Source organism: Microtus oregoni, unplaced genomic scaffold, assembly GCF_018167655.1.
Source record: "Microtus oregoni isolate MIOR12 unplaced genomic scaffold, Mior012 000010F_ref0000083, whole genome shotgun sequence".
NCBI classification, from domain to species: Eukaryota; Metazoa; Chordata; class Mammalia; order Rodentia; family Cricetidae; genus Microtus; species Microtus oregoni.
In genome coordinates this window covers 38162719-38180721 of record NW_024543069.1, presented here as the reverse complement: position 1 = coordinate 38180721, position 18003 = coordinate 38162719, and the positions used below count along the sequence as shown (strand labels likewise).

Sequence of the window (18003 nt, the reverse complement as noted above, 5' to 3'; positions counted from 1 at the left end):
TGGGAGGTCAAGACCCAGGGGTTGAGAATTACTGTTTACCGCATACCCAGCCTGTGAGTTCTCTATTTTAATTTGATTAGTTGGTGGTTTATCTGTACTCACATTACAGTAACTAATGACAGTTTTTTTTATCTTTGAACTTATTAATTTTTAACTGTCTTTTGACAAATCCTAATATTTTGACGTTTTCTTCCTCAGCATGTTCTCCTGGTAACTACGGGCCAGACTGCAAATTCAATTGCTCATGTCAGAATGGTGGTGTCTGCAGCCGGCTGTCTGGGGCCTGTGAGTGCCCCGAAGGGTTCTATGGACGAGGCTGTGAACACGGTAAACAGCAGAGGCTTCTCTATGTTTTCTGTGTGGAGGTTCTAAGCTCCAAAATGATTTTAAATCATAGAGATAATATATTCATATTATATCAAATTACACAAACTTTCAGTGTATGTTACTGTAAGCTGAGTAAGTTTCACAGCTCAAATTAAAATTTCAGACTTTAACAAGTACCATGAAGAAAAACAAATGGACTTCAAAAGTCTTTAGGCTTTTCTGCCATTAATGGACTTAACAATCCATTATTACTTGGAGGTACTCGTGACAGACAGACACCCCATGAACCAGCTGTGAGTTTGTCTAAGCAGGGATGCTCTTTACCCAGCTGCCTTTGGACAATAATGGATGGAAGTCCTGCTTATAATCCATGTTAGCTGTGACTCGCTTCTGAAAGACCTGGCCCCACCTTGTCTTTCAAAATAGTTTCTAATATTGTTGCTATATCTGCACTCCATATTTGCAACTCAGATTGGAAAACAAGAAGCTCATGACTTGGCACCTGAGAGTGATGGACAGTATCACTCAGCGGGCATAGGGTTTGTCCTAGACAGCCAACTTGTGCTGGCTTTATCATCCGCATAGTGAATTAATAAAGGTAACCACGAGGACCAAATAAGAAATCATGTTTAAGCACAGAGCATGGAGGTGGGTGGCCAAAAGCTTGGTGTATATTAGCTGCTTTCAAAGCAAAGGCCTTTCTGGGCTGTCTGAAAGGCTGTTGACCATGGTCCTACCCTTTCAACCTCAGGAGTAGGAATGAGCATCACCCAGCATTTGGTGATTCAGACTCTTATAACTAATCTGATGTTTTAGGGCTAAGGATGAAAAATCAGGCATTTTGTGAGTTTTGTTCATTTGGTTTCTTTACATTGTTTTTAAAATATAAATAAGAGGAAGAAAGAAAAATGGTATTGATTAGAACCCATTACATTTATGCTATAGGTTTATCAAAGAATGTTTTAGATTAAAGAAATACCGCCAAGGTGAGATAACCAAGAAGTGTGGGTATGTCGCTGTTTATCAAGGCAACCGGGTCAGCCTGGTTGGTATTCGGAGGGGGGTGGGGGGAAGATAGAATCCTGTTATGGTCCTGAATAGCATCACAGCTGGAAAGGAAGTGTTTAGATACTGGAGTTTTGGGGGAATGGTTCCCATTCAACCCACAGGCTAGGATGTGAAACTGAGCTGGAGTGGGAAGAAAACGGAAACTCACAAATGAAACAACACGTCGGGATAACAATCCGCTGCAATGGTGAAGGAGGAATAAAAAGATACATCTAAATTTCCAGTTTGAGCAACTTGGGAAAATTAGATAATTTAGTGAAAGGGAAACACAAGCAATGCAAACATTATCCTTCAGTTTATATAGAAGTAAAGAAAGGAAGACAAGGATCTGATCATTCTGTTTATTCTCTAACAACATTTATAAGGAAGACACAGGGATCTGACCGTTCTGCGTATTCTCTGTCTAATATTCATAAAATCAAAGGAAGACACTCTCCATTTCCTTTCACTCAACACTTACAATGAGATCAGTAAAGGGAACGTTCGCATTAATTAGTTCCTTTTGTATTTCCTGGTTTTCCTTTGCCCTGCTGGATGACTTTTCTAAATTGTCCCATGTTGTGCACATTGGAGAAGCATCATCCACATTGTAAAAAATCAAAATAAAAAATTTCACCCTTACGTGCCTAAAAAGGAGATGAGCGAGAGGGCTTGGGTGATTAGGGGAATAATGAGCAACGGTCAAGTGAGTGGACCTTGTAAATAGACGAGTGACCACACCAGAGGAAACTCAAGGAAGGAAATGGGAAATTTTATCCACAGTCAAGGGCAGCTCCTGCTACTCCAAGGTGAGCATCTCTGTGGGAAGATAAGTTTGTCCTATAAGAAAATGTTGACTGGGGTTCACAGTTCCAGGAGATAAAACAAACACTCCCTCAGAGGCCCAGGCTCAAAAATATCAATCTTTTCCCAACTTGGAACTAAGATAGAGTTTGGATTTACTATGATAACTCTATTTTCTACTTAGGAGAATACCCAAAGAAATTTTTCAAAGATTAAATCCCACAAACTATAAAACCTAACTTACTCATAAAATGCCAACCTACTGTTTATACAATATGTTTTCTGTCTTCTTCTTCTTTGCCCTTCTTCATCCCTTCCTGTTTCCTTCATGCTCATCTGCTGGGGGTCAGATCCCCAGATTTCAAATACAAAGGCTATGTACATTATTTTTCACACACAATGTTTTATTTCTTTAAGGAATTAATTCAATATTAGTGTCACTATATTTAACCTGAATCAGAGGTTTAGGGTTAGGTTTTAGATGCTTTAATTCCTCTTCTGTTTGTATGATAAAGTAATGAGTGGAGAAAGAGCTTGCCCTGGCTCATAGTCCCACAAGGATGCCATCTATCCCAACAAGGAGGATTTAGATTAGGAATCACGGAGCAGGAGACTGGCTGGTCATATTGTATCTACACTCAGGAAGCAGAGAGTGAGCAGAAAGGGAGCCAGGCATGATGCCAGTGTCTCTCTGGTAGATTCCAGCTCCTAAAGATTCCACAAATTTCCCGAACAGTACGACCAGTTAGTGAGCCTATGGTGCATTATGTGCACCTATGGGGACATTTCACCTCTAAACAACAAAGGGACGGTTGTGGTGCTCTTTGGGCAACTACAGTACAGCAAAGCAAACTGACATTATTGAGATATTTCAGATCTTCTCATGGGCTTTGCCAGGTTTAGACATACTATCAACCCATTTTTTATGATTAATCTCTTGTGTGATTCCCCGTACATCTAATTCTTCCCTTTTACATCATTTTTTAGGCTTGATAGACACATGAACTAGATTATATCCTTTAGTCTTTCCTTCCAGTTTGTTTTTAAGCTAAAGATTACATTGTGACATTTCTGTCTTCTAGAATGTCCTCCTGGATTTCATGGTTTTAATTGTGCTCACACCTGTGACTGCCAGAATGGAGCCAGGTGTGATGTAGCAAGTGGACAGTGTGTTTGCCCAGCAGGTTTCCATGGCAACCATTGTGAGCAAGGTATGGTAAGTGTGTTTTAAGGCATGTCTATGAGAGGTCCCTGTGAGCATGTGGTCTTCTGATTTATTCATGAACATGAAAACCTGAGTCAAAACTGGTCACCTATGCTTTCAATACATAATTACACTATAAAGAATATATACAGCCGACAGTATAATCAGATTCCCCTTTTGTTCAAAATATTGTTCTCTCATGTAATATCACAAAATGAAAGCTGAAAGTCATTATAGGCAAGGATAATACCTCTGAATAAGATTCAATATTTCGTGTAATGCTTGGTATAGCAATCTGACATACCTGCCTGGCTTTGTGGTATTGAGACGGATCAGAGGATTTGTGTAAATATTTAAAGATGAGAATTGAGCATTGATCACAAAGTAACCACAGTTATAAATGTGTATGAAATATGAAATAATAAAGGCTAATCACCTTGAAATAAAATATCACAAAGTCTTAAAAGATTCTGTCAATTAAAATGTTTCCAGACACCTAAGAGTATCACTGTGGTCACATCAGATACAACTTCTGTATAAAGTTATAACAATGATGATGATGGTGATGATGGTGATGAGGATAAAGATGATAAATAATATTACAGGGATCATGGTAATTTAATTCTATATAGTGAATCAAAATTCCTGCCTATGAACATTTCAAATAGTCCATCTATTTGTTCAAACAATATTTTAAAACATCACCACAGCTTGATATCTATTATTGTTTGTTCATCTTTTATTCATTTAATATTTAGTAGTTCAATAAGATAGAAACTATTATCTGCATATTTCTGTGTTAAATTCTGGAAATACAAAGGGAAGTATGGAGCATACATCATTCTTTAAAGATTAACAATACATTATATGTTAATAGAAATAGTAAGAGTTGTACACATGGTCTGATTTCTTAAGATTTTTCAGAAAAGTTTACTTACATTCTAGAACACCATGAACCAGTGTCAACGTAAATAAGCTTTGAGAACAGGTTGTTAAATCAGTCAGACAGTGGATCTTGCCTCTGAGAATTCCCAAAACGTCTTCTACTGAACAGCAAAACCCCACTTGCTCTCCTTTGCCATCTACTATTGAATCTTATGAACATCTGTTTAATATGAATTTGTGTATTCTCTCAGATGTTCAGCCACAAAATGTTGATCCTTATCAAACCTGCAGGTAATACAGAGTATTCTGGACTTGCTAAGATAACTCCTTTTTCCACTTAGAAGAGTATCTGAAGAAAATTTTGCATGTGATAATTCGAGGGTTAATATTTCAGCATGTCTCTATCCTCTGTAGAATGTCCACCTGGAACATTTGGGGACAATTGTCAACAATCTTGTGACTGTGAAGGAGAAAGTTCTTGCCACCCAACCACAGGAAAATGCCTCTGCCCACCAGGGAGGGCAGGAACCAGATGTGACACAGGTATGACCAACAAACAAAAATCCAGAGGGAACAGGGATCCACAGATGCCTCGATCTAGAAACGACACTCTATAAAAGAGAATTGCCCAACAATGCTTCCTAGTAACTTCAGTTTGAGCAGGCACCATTTGTAGCTGTTACATCATATGTCCTTCACACCAATACCTTGCTTAACACAATTCCTTGCAGAGACACAATGAATAGATGGTGATTGTAAAAACCCACTAGAACAAAAAGTAGACTATCTAGGTAGCATTCTCTGAATCCAAGAACCCAGATTGTCTTTGGGAATTGATATTTATACTTTGTTTTCCTTCCCACCCACAGAAAGAATGACCCAGAATGTAAGGTTATAGTAATTTAGCAACTGCCAAAAGAAGATGGGAGAATGGGTTGAGTCAATTGACGACAAATCTCCTGCAGTGTGACTTGATGGATGATTTTAGATCAAAAGGTTTATATAATTCACCTCAGACCCAAGACACTGAGCCACCTCCGATAAGACCCCACATAGAATGTTTAATCTCCGAATTTACTTTGCTTATCTTCAAAAGAACCAGGCTAAGGTTACATATTGTTAAGGCCCATTCAGGCACTTGTCGGCTATGAGCTCGTGGCCTCTGTAATGGCGAGAGAGCCATGCTGGCCTTCCAAGCTTCAAAAGATTTCTATTCCCCCAGCATCACTTTACATCCCAGCTCTCTTCTGAGCAATATCAATAGCAGCTGCTTTCCTGGAGTGAAGGCAGCGTTCTAAAAGCATTGCCTTTGTTTAATGCATCCCACTACCCCAAGACGTTGTCTATGTTTCTATTGCTATTGGATAAAGTGGGATACTGAGGACCTAAGTTAGCAGACAATAGTGTGTGTGTGTGTGTGTGTGTGTGTGTGTGTGTGTGTGTGTGTGTTGTGTGTGTGCCAAGCAGGCACACGGGCGCACACATGCTTAGAATAGATTCTGGCACATAGTAGATACCCCAACAAGCATTTGTTGAAAGAATTCTTGTTTTGTCAGAGACATGGTGGATGGAAGTTGCTGTACTCTGTCATATCTGAAATTATTCTGCCAGAACAAATATCTAAGATACGTATGCCATTCACAGGAAAGGTCATGAAAATAGACACACCTACAGCATTTGTGGCCCCAGCCGCACAGTGAGGGAATGCCCATTGTTTGTTCTGCATAGATTCCCTTACTGCCCTCACCCTTCTCATATGATAGAGCCGGAAGAAGACATCCCCAGAAAGTAATAAAGTTCAGCTATTTGCCTATGTTGCACAACAAGTCAATGGCAGATTTGAGATTTCAAGGAGGAAGTCTGGGTTCAGAGATAGAGTGTTCCATACGAAGGCCTTCTTTTGTGGAGATTTTATATTGCACCTCTCTTGATGAAAAGCTTTGAGGGATTGATGCTGCCTGTCTGTCTGAATGCGTGTGAGACACAACAGTCATGAACTTCATGTCACTGCTTAATTAACTTAAAATCCCCCTGTTCCAACTCACAGGAAACCTCTTCATCCTCAGTGCCCACTGATAGTTATTGGCTGAAGTATTGGGTAATAGAACGTAAAAAAAATCCAACATTGCAGAAGGCTCTAATAGATGGCACTTGTAAGAGATGAGCTCTGTGAATAAAAGCATCTGTACCACATCCTGACAGTCTAAGACCTATTGCTGGTTCCAGGTAAAAAGACAGATACCAAGGGTGCACTCTTGTAAGAAACAGAAGGCAGAGACAGGAGAACCAGTCCAAAGCTCGTGTGCCAGCTAACCTGACAAACAGGAGACTTTCTGCTTCAGAAACAAGTGGAAAGGCAAGGACTAATTCGTCAGACTCGTCCTCGGGTCTCCCACATCCTGTGGGGCACACAGTACTCACACCTGTCTCACACCTATGCACTCAGTGGATGATAGCAATGTCAGGGCAAACAGGATGGCTTAGTGGGTAAGAGCGCATGCTGGTGATCCTGACAGCCTAGGCCTTATTCCTAGTCCTACATCGTAGACGGTGAGAACTGACTCTGGGAAGTCATCCTCTGACCTTAAACCGTTTGTGTCCCATCCCCCCCCCACATACACATACACACACACACGCACACACGCACACACACATATACACACACACCAACATACACACACATGCACACACACATATACACACACATCAACATACACACTCACACACCCACATACACATGTACACGTACACACAGCAGGGAGAATAAATAAACTAAAAGCATGATTGAAAAATTAGAAATATGAAAAATTAGAAATATAAAATAACACTAGACACCAAACATGGCAACATATGGCAGTTAGGACAAGGTAAGGACTTGCACACTCTGTGTGCCCTCTGTGTGCCGTGTTCCAGAGTTCCTTGTTACGTGTGAGAAAATTACAAAATGCCATGACTCCGATGTGGTAACCGTTCTCCATGGAACCTTGAGAGTCTTCTTGCCAGGGACTCTCGAGGCCCCGGGCGTGTATAGATGGACTGCAAGGTCTTTTACTTGCACTTTTATTCTCAATTAGTTACAGTTCATCTGCACTAGTAACTGTGAGCAGCTGTGTCGAGGCAGTCTCCATAAAGATAAAAGGCCTCATTTTAACTTAACTCTGGTAAAGGACCTATTAAACAGCCATAATATTAATTCATAAAAGAATGTAGCAACTTTTTATTGGATCATTCACCCCTCCCCTTGGTAAATTGACATTTGCAGACATTCAAACAGATGTCTTAAATACACATGGTTATTAACATGGAAATGTGGTATTTTTATAAATTAAAATCAGATTCTCCACTGCTCAGGAGAAATCCTGACTAATAACTCTTTTGAACAAAAAAAAAAAAATGTGGTCTTACCACCAAACTGCAAGGTCTTGCAAGACTCTGGGCAGAGCTCATGCGTTGAGCTCGCTTTGAAATGATGTGGTTTTTTTTTCTTTAACTTTCCACAGAGTCTAAAATTTAGAGGACAGATTCATCTTTATTTTTATTGAATTTATTTGTTGTTTGTATATGCACACATGAGCATTGTGGTGATATGGTGGGTATGCACGCTGAGGTCAAAGGACAACTCATGGGGGTCCTGGGGTTCGAACTGGCGTAACCAGACTTGCTAACAGGAGCCTTAAAGACCTGAGCCATCTCACTGGCCCCAAATGCATTTGTGAGCAGCTTCCGCATTGCTGGTCCAGTGTCTCCCTGAAGGACACTGGTTCTTCTGCTTAATGCTGAACCATCAAGAAGATAGTTCATTGAAGCTTTGGTTTATATTTCTACTTCATATTTAAAGTCTAATTGAGCAAGACAAGAAAACTACTGGGCTTTTTAACCTGCCTGCATAGTGCAAGTCAAAACCAAAATCAATAGTAGTGAAAATGCCCATGAAGGACTTCTGAAGGAACCCGGAGATAGTTTAGGGAGCAAGCAGATGCATTTGCTGCACAAGCCTGAGTATCTGAGTTCGATTCCCAGAACCTATTCATAGTGGAAGTGTGACCAGGAAGTGGCTAACTGCCATAGTTTGACTGTGGCACATGAGCAACCACATTTACACACACAATGAGGAATAAAATAAGATCAATAATTTATGAGGGTCCCATCTTTAATCTATCATAGGGCATATTGGAGCAATAAAGATGTATTAAAGAAAAATGTCTCCAAGGGCTCTAGGACCACATTCTCTCTAGAATCACATCTTTGTGTTTATGTTGGGCTTTTCCAAGCTTTCTCACTTTCCAGCCTTAACTCTCAGTTAAGCTTCTGAATATGCTTAATGTTTTTGCTTTCACGTAGTTAGGCAAAGGAGAAAAGACCCTTTGGTATTTATTCAGAAACTCAGCCCTGCACTCTGCAGGAGTATGAGGTAGACAGAGACTGTTGTGGACCACACCAAACCTGTCCATTTCTCTACAGAGCGGGAGGGCTTCCTCACTGCCTTGCCCACCTTGCAGACATTTGCTGAAAGCAAATGAGGTCATTCGCTAATAACTCACTTAGAAATTGTTTCTTTTCTATTTTGACATTATAATGTAATTACGTCATTTCCCCGTTCACCTTCCTCCCTCCAATCCTTCCCATATATCACACCTTGTTCCATTTCAAATTCTCACTTTTTATTCTGTAGGCTGGGGCAGGCGGGGGGGTGTTACAATAACAGAATTGGGTTCTCTAGTCCTCGAATACTTGTTAGTTGCTTCCTGTTCTGGGAAGCGTGAATCTACTTCCTTTCCTGGGTTGTGCAACTCTTTTTTCTTGTCCTCAGTCCCGCAGAAAATGAATGTGTTTATTCTCTGCTAATTCTCTGTACAACAGACTAAGTGCCCAAATATCAGCTTGCCCCCTTCGAGTCCTCTCTTTTAAATAGCTCTAATAACGCCCAGCCCTCCAGTCCACCCCCTTAACTGCCCTTCTCTTGGTGGGCACGATACAATTCAACTTACAGACTCTTTGAGCCCTTTTAGTGCGTTCACAACACCAGGCACATTGGGGATCTACGGCCCCTTTGACATATTTTAAGAGACAAGAGTCGAATATAAAGCCATTTCACTTTCAACAACACAAGCACACAAAATCATGCTTTTAACCTAAAGAAAAACCTCCCGCATTGAGCATTCGGAGGGAGCGTTGACTTTTTCTGACCCCAGGCAGCTAATCCATTTCCGTGTCCCACACAGTGCAACGACTATAAATGTTATGGAGTAATCAGTTTCTGAGAAGGCTCTTTAGAAATAGAAGTTGCTATCCTCACTTTCCCTCTGCCCAATTCTTCTCAATAACTTCCTCCACGCGCCCACCCTCCCGTCTGCCACCCGGGGACTTTTTCTTGCTTTTATGACATAGCATGCTAGCACGAAGGAAAGGTACCACAGAGGAAAACAGATTTTTTTTTTCCTCCGAGACTCTCATTATCTCGTTCATTTCCAAAAAGTAATTGTGTAGTTGAAAGCATGTTTGAGTTGTTTCGTTTTTTCCTTCTTGCCCCACAGAATGCCAGGCAGGCTACTATGGACCTGACTGCAGGCTGCGGTGTGAATGCTCGCAGGGAGCTCGCTGCAACCCAGTCAACGGCAGCTGTGCTTGTCCCAGGAGAAGAATGGGCCCAACCTGTGAGGAGACACAGCCAAAGACCCACAGTTCTTCCGAAGGTGAATAGAATCTCTTTTGCAGTTCCTCACGGTTTTTCGTCGTAACCCTGACGAGGAAATACACAGTCCCTGGTCTCCTTCCGACATGGAGCATCAGGAAGGGAAAAGGTGACACCTTCAGTTTTCCACCCCTGTGCCCAATTCTCCAGCCCAACCTGTGAACTTCCTTTCCCCGAAGGACACACTCCAAAAGGAGAAAAGGAAAGGAAAAGAAAAAGAGTATTTGTTCAGGATCCGAACCACAGTAACATTTGAACTAATAAAGGGCGCTTTTTAGAAAATTTGTGCACGGCAGTATTTGAATTTGGAAGGGATAACTGCTTCGTACTGCAGGTTGGGCTGCACTGAAATATTCACACCTATTCACTGGAAACCCCAGGACCCTTAAGTAGCTGGATCCTCTTTAGAAACGGCTAGAATTTCATCCATTTGTTCGCAGAACCTACTTCCCGGTAACTCTGCTGCAGACTTCAAACACACTGCATTTTGTTCATGACTTTTAATGTGGGAGATTATTAAGATTTTAGCCCATGGAGGATGGGATCAGAATAAAAACATGACACGCATGTGAACAGTGAGTCATGAAAATGTTAGTGGTGTTTTCCGTCTCCAGTCAGCACACAGGGAAAACAAGGGCAGAGCCCATAGGGCCAAGACCTGGCTGCCTCTGGGGATGCTCTGTTTCCCGTAATTCAGGAATAAATTGAATAGCCTTAAAACCCAAATTACTCATCATTTCCAGCAGCTCCTAGTCTTTTATGAGTGGAAGATGGGGCCAGTGTGCTCTGGCTTCCAAGGAGTTCGATATGCATTTTTTTCAGAATCCTGGCTAATCGTACTAGTAAATAATAACTTTGTCGACTGAAAATGCTGCTCAAGAATTTTCAGAATAAAAGCAGAGACTTTGACTATTGAAATGATATGACTTGAGTTTACTTTTGTGAAGTGACTAGAGTACCTTTTAACATTCAAAACTGATTTTGGATAAAATTGCTGGAAAGATCTATGAAGAATACTTGTCGTCGTTAATTCAGCGGTGTCGTTGGTTTGCAGGTAACCTTGACTCCCACAGTTGTTTTTCTCGTCATTCTGGGGTGGAAAGGCAGAGCCTCTTCCATGCCAAGCATGCGCTTTGCTGCTGAGCGGCTGCCTTCACCCTTCCTCAGCACATCAAAACATGTGTAACATACCTGCTGAAGGAAGATGTGGCAAACTAAAGGTGACTAGATGATATACAGGCTTTGATGAGCTCATTCTCTATAAATTTAATCTGACCCTGAAAGAGGCATGTTCAACTTAGTTTCTGTTTTTTTTTCATATTAGCAATTAAAGTTGTATATTTTCAAGCATTGAGCTACTTAGGTCAATGTAGCAGTAATGCTACAGCTAACGGTTCAGATTAACAGAAAGCCAGGCTCTATTCTGAACCCATTTCCTTACCAGGTGTTTTCCAGACTCTCTAAAATGTTACCTTGTAATCCTCAGAGAAATCAGCATAAAAGGCAGTAGGAGGGTTGAGGGATGGCTGAGCATTAGCATTTGGACCAGAGTATGGGTTCTCAAATATGGCTTAAATATGGCTCTCTGGTGCAATGGATAGCACATTGGACTTCTAGTAACAAAAACCCACTTAAATGCCAGCTGAGCACAGTGGCTACAGCCTCAGTTACAAGGTGGAGATGGGAATCCCTGGAGAGAACTGGCAGCTGGCCAAGACTCATCAGTAGGATCTAGGTTCAATAGAGAGACCCTGCCTCAAAGAATAAAGTGGAGAGGAATCACGGAAATTTTCCAGTGTTAACCCAGGCTTCCCCATGCACACTATATGCACAGGAGCATGTGATCTTGTGGACACTCACAGACACTCACACATTTGCTTACAATACACACACACACACACACACGCAATGTTTTTTGTTTTGTTTTGTCTTTTAAATCAGCAGTGTGCAGTCCTGGGTTAGCATCCCTTTCTTGCTCTGGGCTCCTACTTCCCCACTTGCTAAAGGTGGCAGCTGTAACAGGAGAGGAGCCCAGAATTGCATTTCTTGTCCTCACTTGAGGTTTTCTCTCCACTGAGAGAGATGACAGACTCCGAGTTTGATAAGGAAAAGCAATGAAATTTCTTTCTGCCTGTATTTGCTTTTGATGCATAAGACCCGTGTCTTTGCAAATGAGAAGCTGTTAGTAAAATGTTAAGCACAACTCTGGGAAAATGTCAGGTGCTTCACATTTCCCCTTCTACTCCATTCCACCTCAAACACCAAAGAAATAAATGTAAAAGATTATGAATGAAATGCAACTCGTAGCATGAATTTGCATGACTCATTGTTGTTGTTGTTTTGAGACAGGGTCTCACCATGCAGCTCTGGCTACCCTGGAGCTCACTATGTAGAGCAGGTGTTTTCTGCCTCTTGAGTGCTGGAACTAAACGCCAAGTGCCACCACATCTGGATTGCATGACGCTGTAGACAAACTAGGTTTCACCTTCCTTCTTGCATGAGCAAGAACTTAGGAAAAACACCTTAGATCCGCTTCTTTGTAAAAATTTGCAAGGTGCGTCTTTCACATTAAAAATGAAACCAGAAAAAAAAATGAAATCAAAATATTTCTGGTGTACTCTTGGTCACCTCGAAAAAAAATCTTTGGTTTTTTTTTTTGTTTTTTTTTTTTTTTTTTTTTAGTCAGATTTATAGCAATACTAAGCAAATACTCTAAATCTATAAATCTATAGCAAGTACTAAGATGATCAACTTAAGAAGAAAATAATGTTTAATTTGTTTGTTTAGTTTCCACTGCTGCAACTCTTTGGACCTGTTGCCTTCAGGCCTCTAGTGGGGGCTACTTATTATTGAGGAACACACGGAATTGCAGATTTGTGCATGGCATCTGCTTATTTGTGATCAGGATGGAAAAGTTAGGTAATGGAAGCCTTCGAGATGCTTTCACTTTCTTCAGCAGGGCCAAACCAATGACTTGAAGACTGTTTATAGGCCTTGCATATTAAACCTCCATCACCTTCAGGTAGCACCATCATGGCATCAAGGTCTTACCATGGTCAGCTCTGAGGACCACATGGGGTGATACTCTGCAAATGAGGAGACGGTAGCTCATGTCATCCCTCCTAAAAACCACATGTCTTCTGTTGGAGGATAACATGAACAACAAATTAACATTTAACAAACAAATTGAACATTTTTCTTCTTAAGAAGATAGTTTTAGTATTTGCTATAGTAATCAAAAGAGGACTAATAAAAACCCAAAGAAATTGTTTTTTCAAGGTGACCAGAAGTGCACTGGAAATTTGGTTTCAAACATTTTTTTTTCTCATTTCATTCTTAATGTGAAAGAGGTAAGAGGTAACTGGTAAGTTTTTACAAAGAAGGGGAGCTATGGTGATTTGCATAAGTTCTTGCTGACTGGTAAAATAAGGAAAATTATTAAGAGCAAGATATCACAGGTGGACTAACGAGCAATCAGTATTAATCTGAAGAGAAGTCACAGTACAAAGTGTACAAAACCTAATTTTCCTGCAGATGGCTTTAAGAGGATTAAACAATTTTTATAAATGACGACCACTTTTAACAATACGTCATTTAAGAAATGAGTCTATTGAAACTCCATGTTTTTTAAAACAAAGGGAGCATACCACTCATTTTCACACAATAAGCGTTTACCTGCGGTTTCTCCACACAAAAAGCTAAGCAGGGGCTGGAGAGATGGCTCAAGACTAAGAGAACATGCTGCTGCGAAGGATGGATCATAGTGCCCAGGTGAGGCGGCTAAGGACCACCTAGCATTCCCGTGCAGGAGATCTGATGTTCCTGGAATCTGCCAGCACCCACACTCATGTGCACACACCTTCCCCCGACTAACGCACATACACATATTTTAAAATAACTTCAACCCTTTGAACAATCTACGCAGTTCCTGAGAACTGTGATTTGACTAGCACGCTGTAATTTCTACAATGCTGTAAAGAATCTAGCTATTGTTTAAAATGGCCCATAATTTAATAGACACATCCTCCTCAAGCTAAAGTTCAATGTAAAATTAGAGTCCTTGTCATTGGGATAATTTACGTATTCCAACTCCTGTTTCTCTTCACTGTATAACCTGTCCTTTGAATGCAGAGAGGCTGATCCTTGAAGGCAGTATATCCACTCATAATATTTAACCTCTTTACAGAAGTGCCCGTGCGGCAAAGTCTCAGGCTTCCCATTTGAAACACAAGATCAGAGTGGGGATTATTATGCTTTTCTACAATAATATAGCTCCAGTTTCAAGAGAAGAGGGCAGAGGCATGGACATGTGCTTGCTAATTTAAGTCTGCGTCGACATGCCTGAGCTATACCATTTCAGCATAGCACCTAACTGTCCCTGCATTCTCTGACTTTTATATTCATTTATTGCGTTTTTCAGAAGAGGCAGCCTTTTGACATGGGTTAAATTATTTTTAGAGAACTTGGAAATCGTTCCAAAACTTAGTGGCAGGAAGGCATTTCCTTTGTTAGAAACAGGAAGGAGGTTTGGCCTCTGCTGGGCCTCCTTCACCTCGGTTTCTTCGGGACGCAGGAATAGAGATGTGGCGAGAATTTAAAAGAGCATTTTGATGAAGCAAGCAAATACTAGCAAGTGTCTTACGCTCTGGAAGTTGTGTTTGCAGTCCAGTTGAAATAACATTTCATGGCTCTGTAATAGGAAAAGAATAAAAAAGAGTATAGCTGAGCTTTTAAAATAGTTTTCAAAAAGATTCCAAAATTTGCCCCTTTTAGCTAATCATGTGGAAACTGTATTCAGCTTTCCTCTTGAAATTCCAGTGTTTCTAAGTAAAAGGATGCCAAGACAAATAACAAAAGTCTAAACTATATGCTTGAAAGGGATAGACACCTTCCCTTTTTCTAAATTAGTTTTAATTTTGTTTATGTATAGGTAGATGGATGTGAATGTGCCCATGGATGCAGATGCCCCAGGAGGATAGAGACATTGCGTATCCGTTGAGCTAGAGTTACAGGTAGTTGATGTCTACCTGATGGGGGTGCTGGAAACCTAACTCAGACCTTCTTGAAGAACAGTAAACACTCAACCACCGAGTCTTCTCTCCAGCCCTAACACACTTCTTTTATTTGGGGGGAGGGATACAACCTGAAGATCAGACAAGCAAACCTGCCAAACCACTAGAGAAATCTTCAGACTGAAAAAGGGTGCGTTCCTGTCTCATCCTGATTTATATTCCTCTCTATTGCTGGGATTAAAGGCTTGCACCAGCACTGCCTGCCCTGTATGGCTGACTGGTGTGGCTGCTGGGATTAGAGGTGTGTGCCTGCCCTGTATGGTTGACCAGAGCACACCTCTTCCTACACTCTTCCAAATACTGACCATATTCTCTCACTACTAAATCTTATGTCATTAATGAAATATTTAACCATTTCATGTTTTAATGTTATGTAAAAATGCTTTAAAAATACTCTTCACATTTAAATAAATGCATATAACTCTTTACACCCTCAAGTGTCAGCCCTCCAATGTGATGGCAACTTAGGAAGCCTCAGCAGAGAATGAGAGCAGAGAACATTCCTGCATCCTCACAATGGCACTGTCATTTTCAGAATTCAATACCTACGCCTTCTCTTTTGGTGGATGTAAGTGTTCCCCGTGAGTGAGAGGGGCTTGGGGGTTACTGCCTTTGCCTCCTTTTCACCTCCCCCACTCCTGCTGTGCCACTCTTAAATTCAGAGCCATCTTTTCTGCATTTGCTTTCTAATCAGTCCAGTTAGTATTGGTCACTTAGAATTGGGGTCTTGTCTCTAGAAAGAAACAAAAACCCAATTTGGCTTGCCCTGCCTCATTAGCCTGACCTCTGTAGCTTCACTTCTAGGGGTGAGACACTGTGAAATTTTCCTCCATCCATGTTGGAATGTAGACTGGTGTGCTTTTTGTAGGTCTTTTGCACACAGTCATACTGTTGAGGATTCACAGGAACAAACCTTTGTCCTGCTCAGTGACAGTGGTTTGAGTGTGGGGGATCTTACAATCTTCTTGCTCCTTCTTCTGCCCTCTGAACTCTAGGTGTAGAAAATGTGATTGTAAAATAAATACAGATTTATTTTAAGGTAAGCAATTCTCAAAAATATCCAAAAAATAAAATAGATTGCTTTTAAATATGATACTAAGATCCCTTCTGCTATCTTAGTGCTAAGGACACTGAGACAGGAATGCCATGATCATGATGCTAGTTTGAAATACACACAGGCACTCATTCACAGAGAGAGAGAGAGAGAGAGAGAGAGAGAGAGAGACAGAGAGAGAGAGACAGAGACAGACAGAGACAGACAGACAGAGACAGAGACAGACAGACAGACAGACAGACAGACAGAGAGATGGATGGAGGGAGTAAATCCAAGAAGGTTTTACCTCTTTGGTAAATGAAGGTAAATTTTGAGTGAGGCCTCAGAACTCTGTTAACCTGGATACCCTGCTTACAGTTAAAAATGTATTTATATTTATTTTATGTCTTGTGGGTGTTTCATTTTCATGTGTATCTGTGGACCACTTGTAAGAAATGCCTATGGAGGCCAGAAAAGGGTCTTACATTCCCTGGAACTGGGGTTACAGACAGTTGTCAGGTGCCCTCTGAGTGCTGGGAATCAAGCCTAGGCCCTCTACAAGAGCAAATGTACTCTTAACCACTGAGCCATCTCGCAGGTCCCTGTTAAGACATTTCTAGTGTTACAGTAACTGCCTGCATCAGCTATAGGGGGTACCCACAAAGTTCCCCAACAGTCCTGAAACCCAGCAAGGGCTTCCCAAAGGGAGATTTTATAAATACAGAACAAACTGGTGAGGTAGATTTTTATAAAGATTTGCCTTTCTTGTTTTTCTGATTAATAGGAGAAATTGAGTGTTTTGAAACCATTTAAGATAGGAAGATATGAAACAAAATTATTGTGCTTAAACAAAATATTATTATAGAGTAGTGGGTGTCAGAATAAAAGTATTACAAAACACAAGACCAAAACTAATATCTGGTTATTTTACAGTAGTTTTACATATTCCATTTTGAAAATAAACTGGTAAGGTTTATTTAAAAATTCCAAAGAAATTATGTTACATATCTTATAGACTCGATGCAATTGCTTTCTGAGAATCAACAAATAGATAAATAAATTGTTGGGCTTTCTAGTTGTACTATACATGCTATGGCCTATGCATTGCTATCTAATGGGCTTTGTTCTGATATTTAATACATCATCTGTAATTAACAGAATTTTAAACCATAAATTTGTCAAAGCCTTGAAGACACAGGCATGTGCATGCACACACACACTTGCACACACAGAGAGAGGTTTGTGTGTACCCAGGACACATGCACACAATGCACACACACATATGTGATCATATTCATGTTGGTGCTGTTGAATGTTAGAGAAGAATTATTTTTAGTATAGTAAATTTGAGATATCTTTTGTTGAAATGTCATAAACTATAGCAAATACATTTGTAGAATGCTGTATCCACAACATCTTTTTTACAGAAACTTTCAGTTCTATATGATTTTATGCACATATATTCAAATCTAAAAAGAATAAATTAAAAAAGAAATAAAATTTTGAATTTTCATGGTCTGGGTCCAATGCAGTAAGTACCTTATGTTTTTCATATAATGGACGACAGTCAAGCAAAAGCAAGATGTAACAACAAGCGGCGCTGTTTGCTGCATGAATTTGATACTGGGAACATGACTGAGGAGACAAGGGATCAAAGAAATAGCATACACAGATACACGTTACAGAAAATTCAGAGCCAGGTGGGACATGCGCGCTCTGACGATGTGGGACATGCGCACTCTGATGACGTGGCAGCCTCAGCACTTTATTGTTCACAGTACAGGAGACGATTTAGTGGGAGCTCTCTTAGGGAGCAGTCTCATACTGTAAACACACGGGATGATCTTTAGTAAGCTCTCCTTCTTGTACACGCTGTCGATATTTGTATTCAGACCAGAGGAGGGCTTTGCCATCCCTTTGAGCTTCATCCCATGGAGAA

General features: G+C 40.6%; 1 protein-coding gene across 11 annotated transcripts in view; it reads left to right on the top strand.

The window, feature by feature from the left end:
- Positions 1–18003, top strand: part of LOC121452851 (EGF-like and EMI domain-containing protein 1) — a 687333-nt gene that overhangs the window by 658455 nt on the left and 10875 nt on the right. For 9 of the 11 annotated variants that reach the window (XM_041659189.1, XM_041659187.1, XM_041659182.1 and 6 more), the window contains 4 exons: positions 199–327; positions 3261–3389; positions 4682–4810; positions 9802–10495. In XM_041659189.1, coding sequence (XP_041515123.1) covers positions 199–327; positions 3261–3335 — 204 coding nt within the window. In that variant the 3' untranslated portion in view covers positions 3336–3389; positions 4682–4810; positions 9802–10495. Of the gene's footprint in view, positions 1–198; positions 328–3260; positions 3390–4681; positions 4811–9801; positions 10496–18003 lie in introns of those variants that run through there. The other 2 variants (XM_041659186.1, XM_041659185.1) reach the window with 1 other exon arrangement.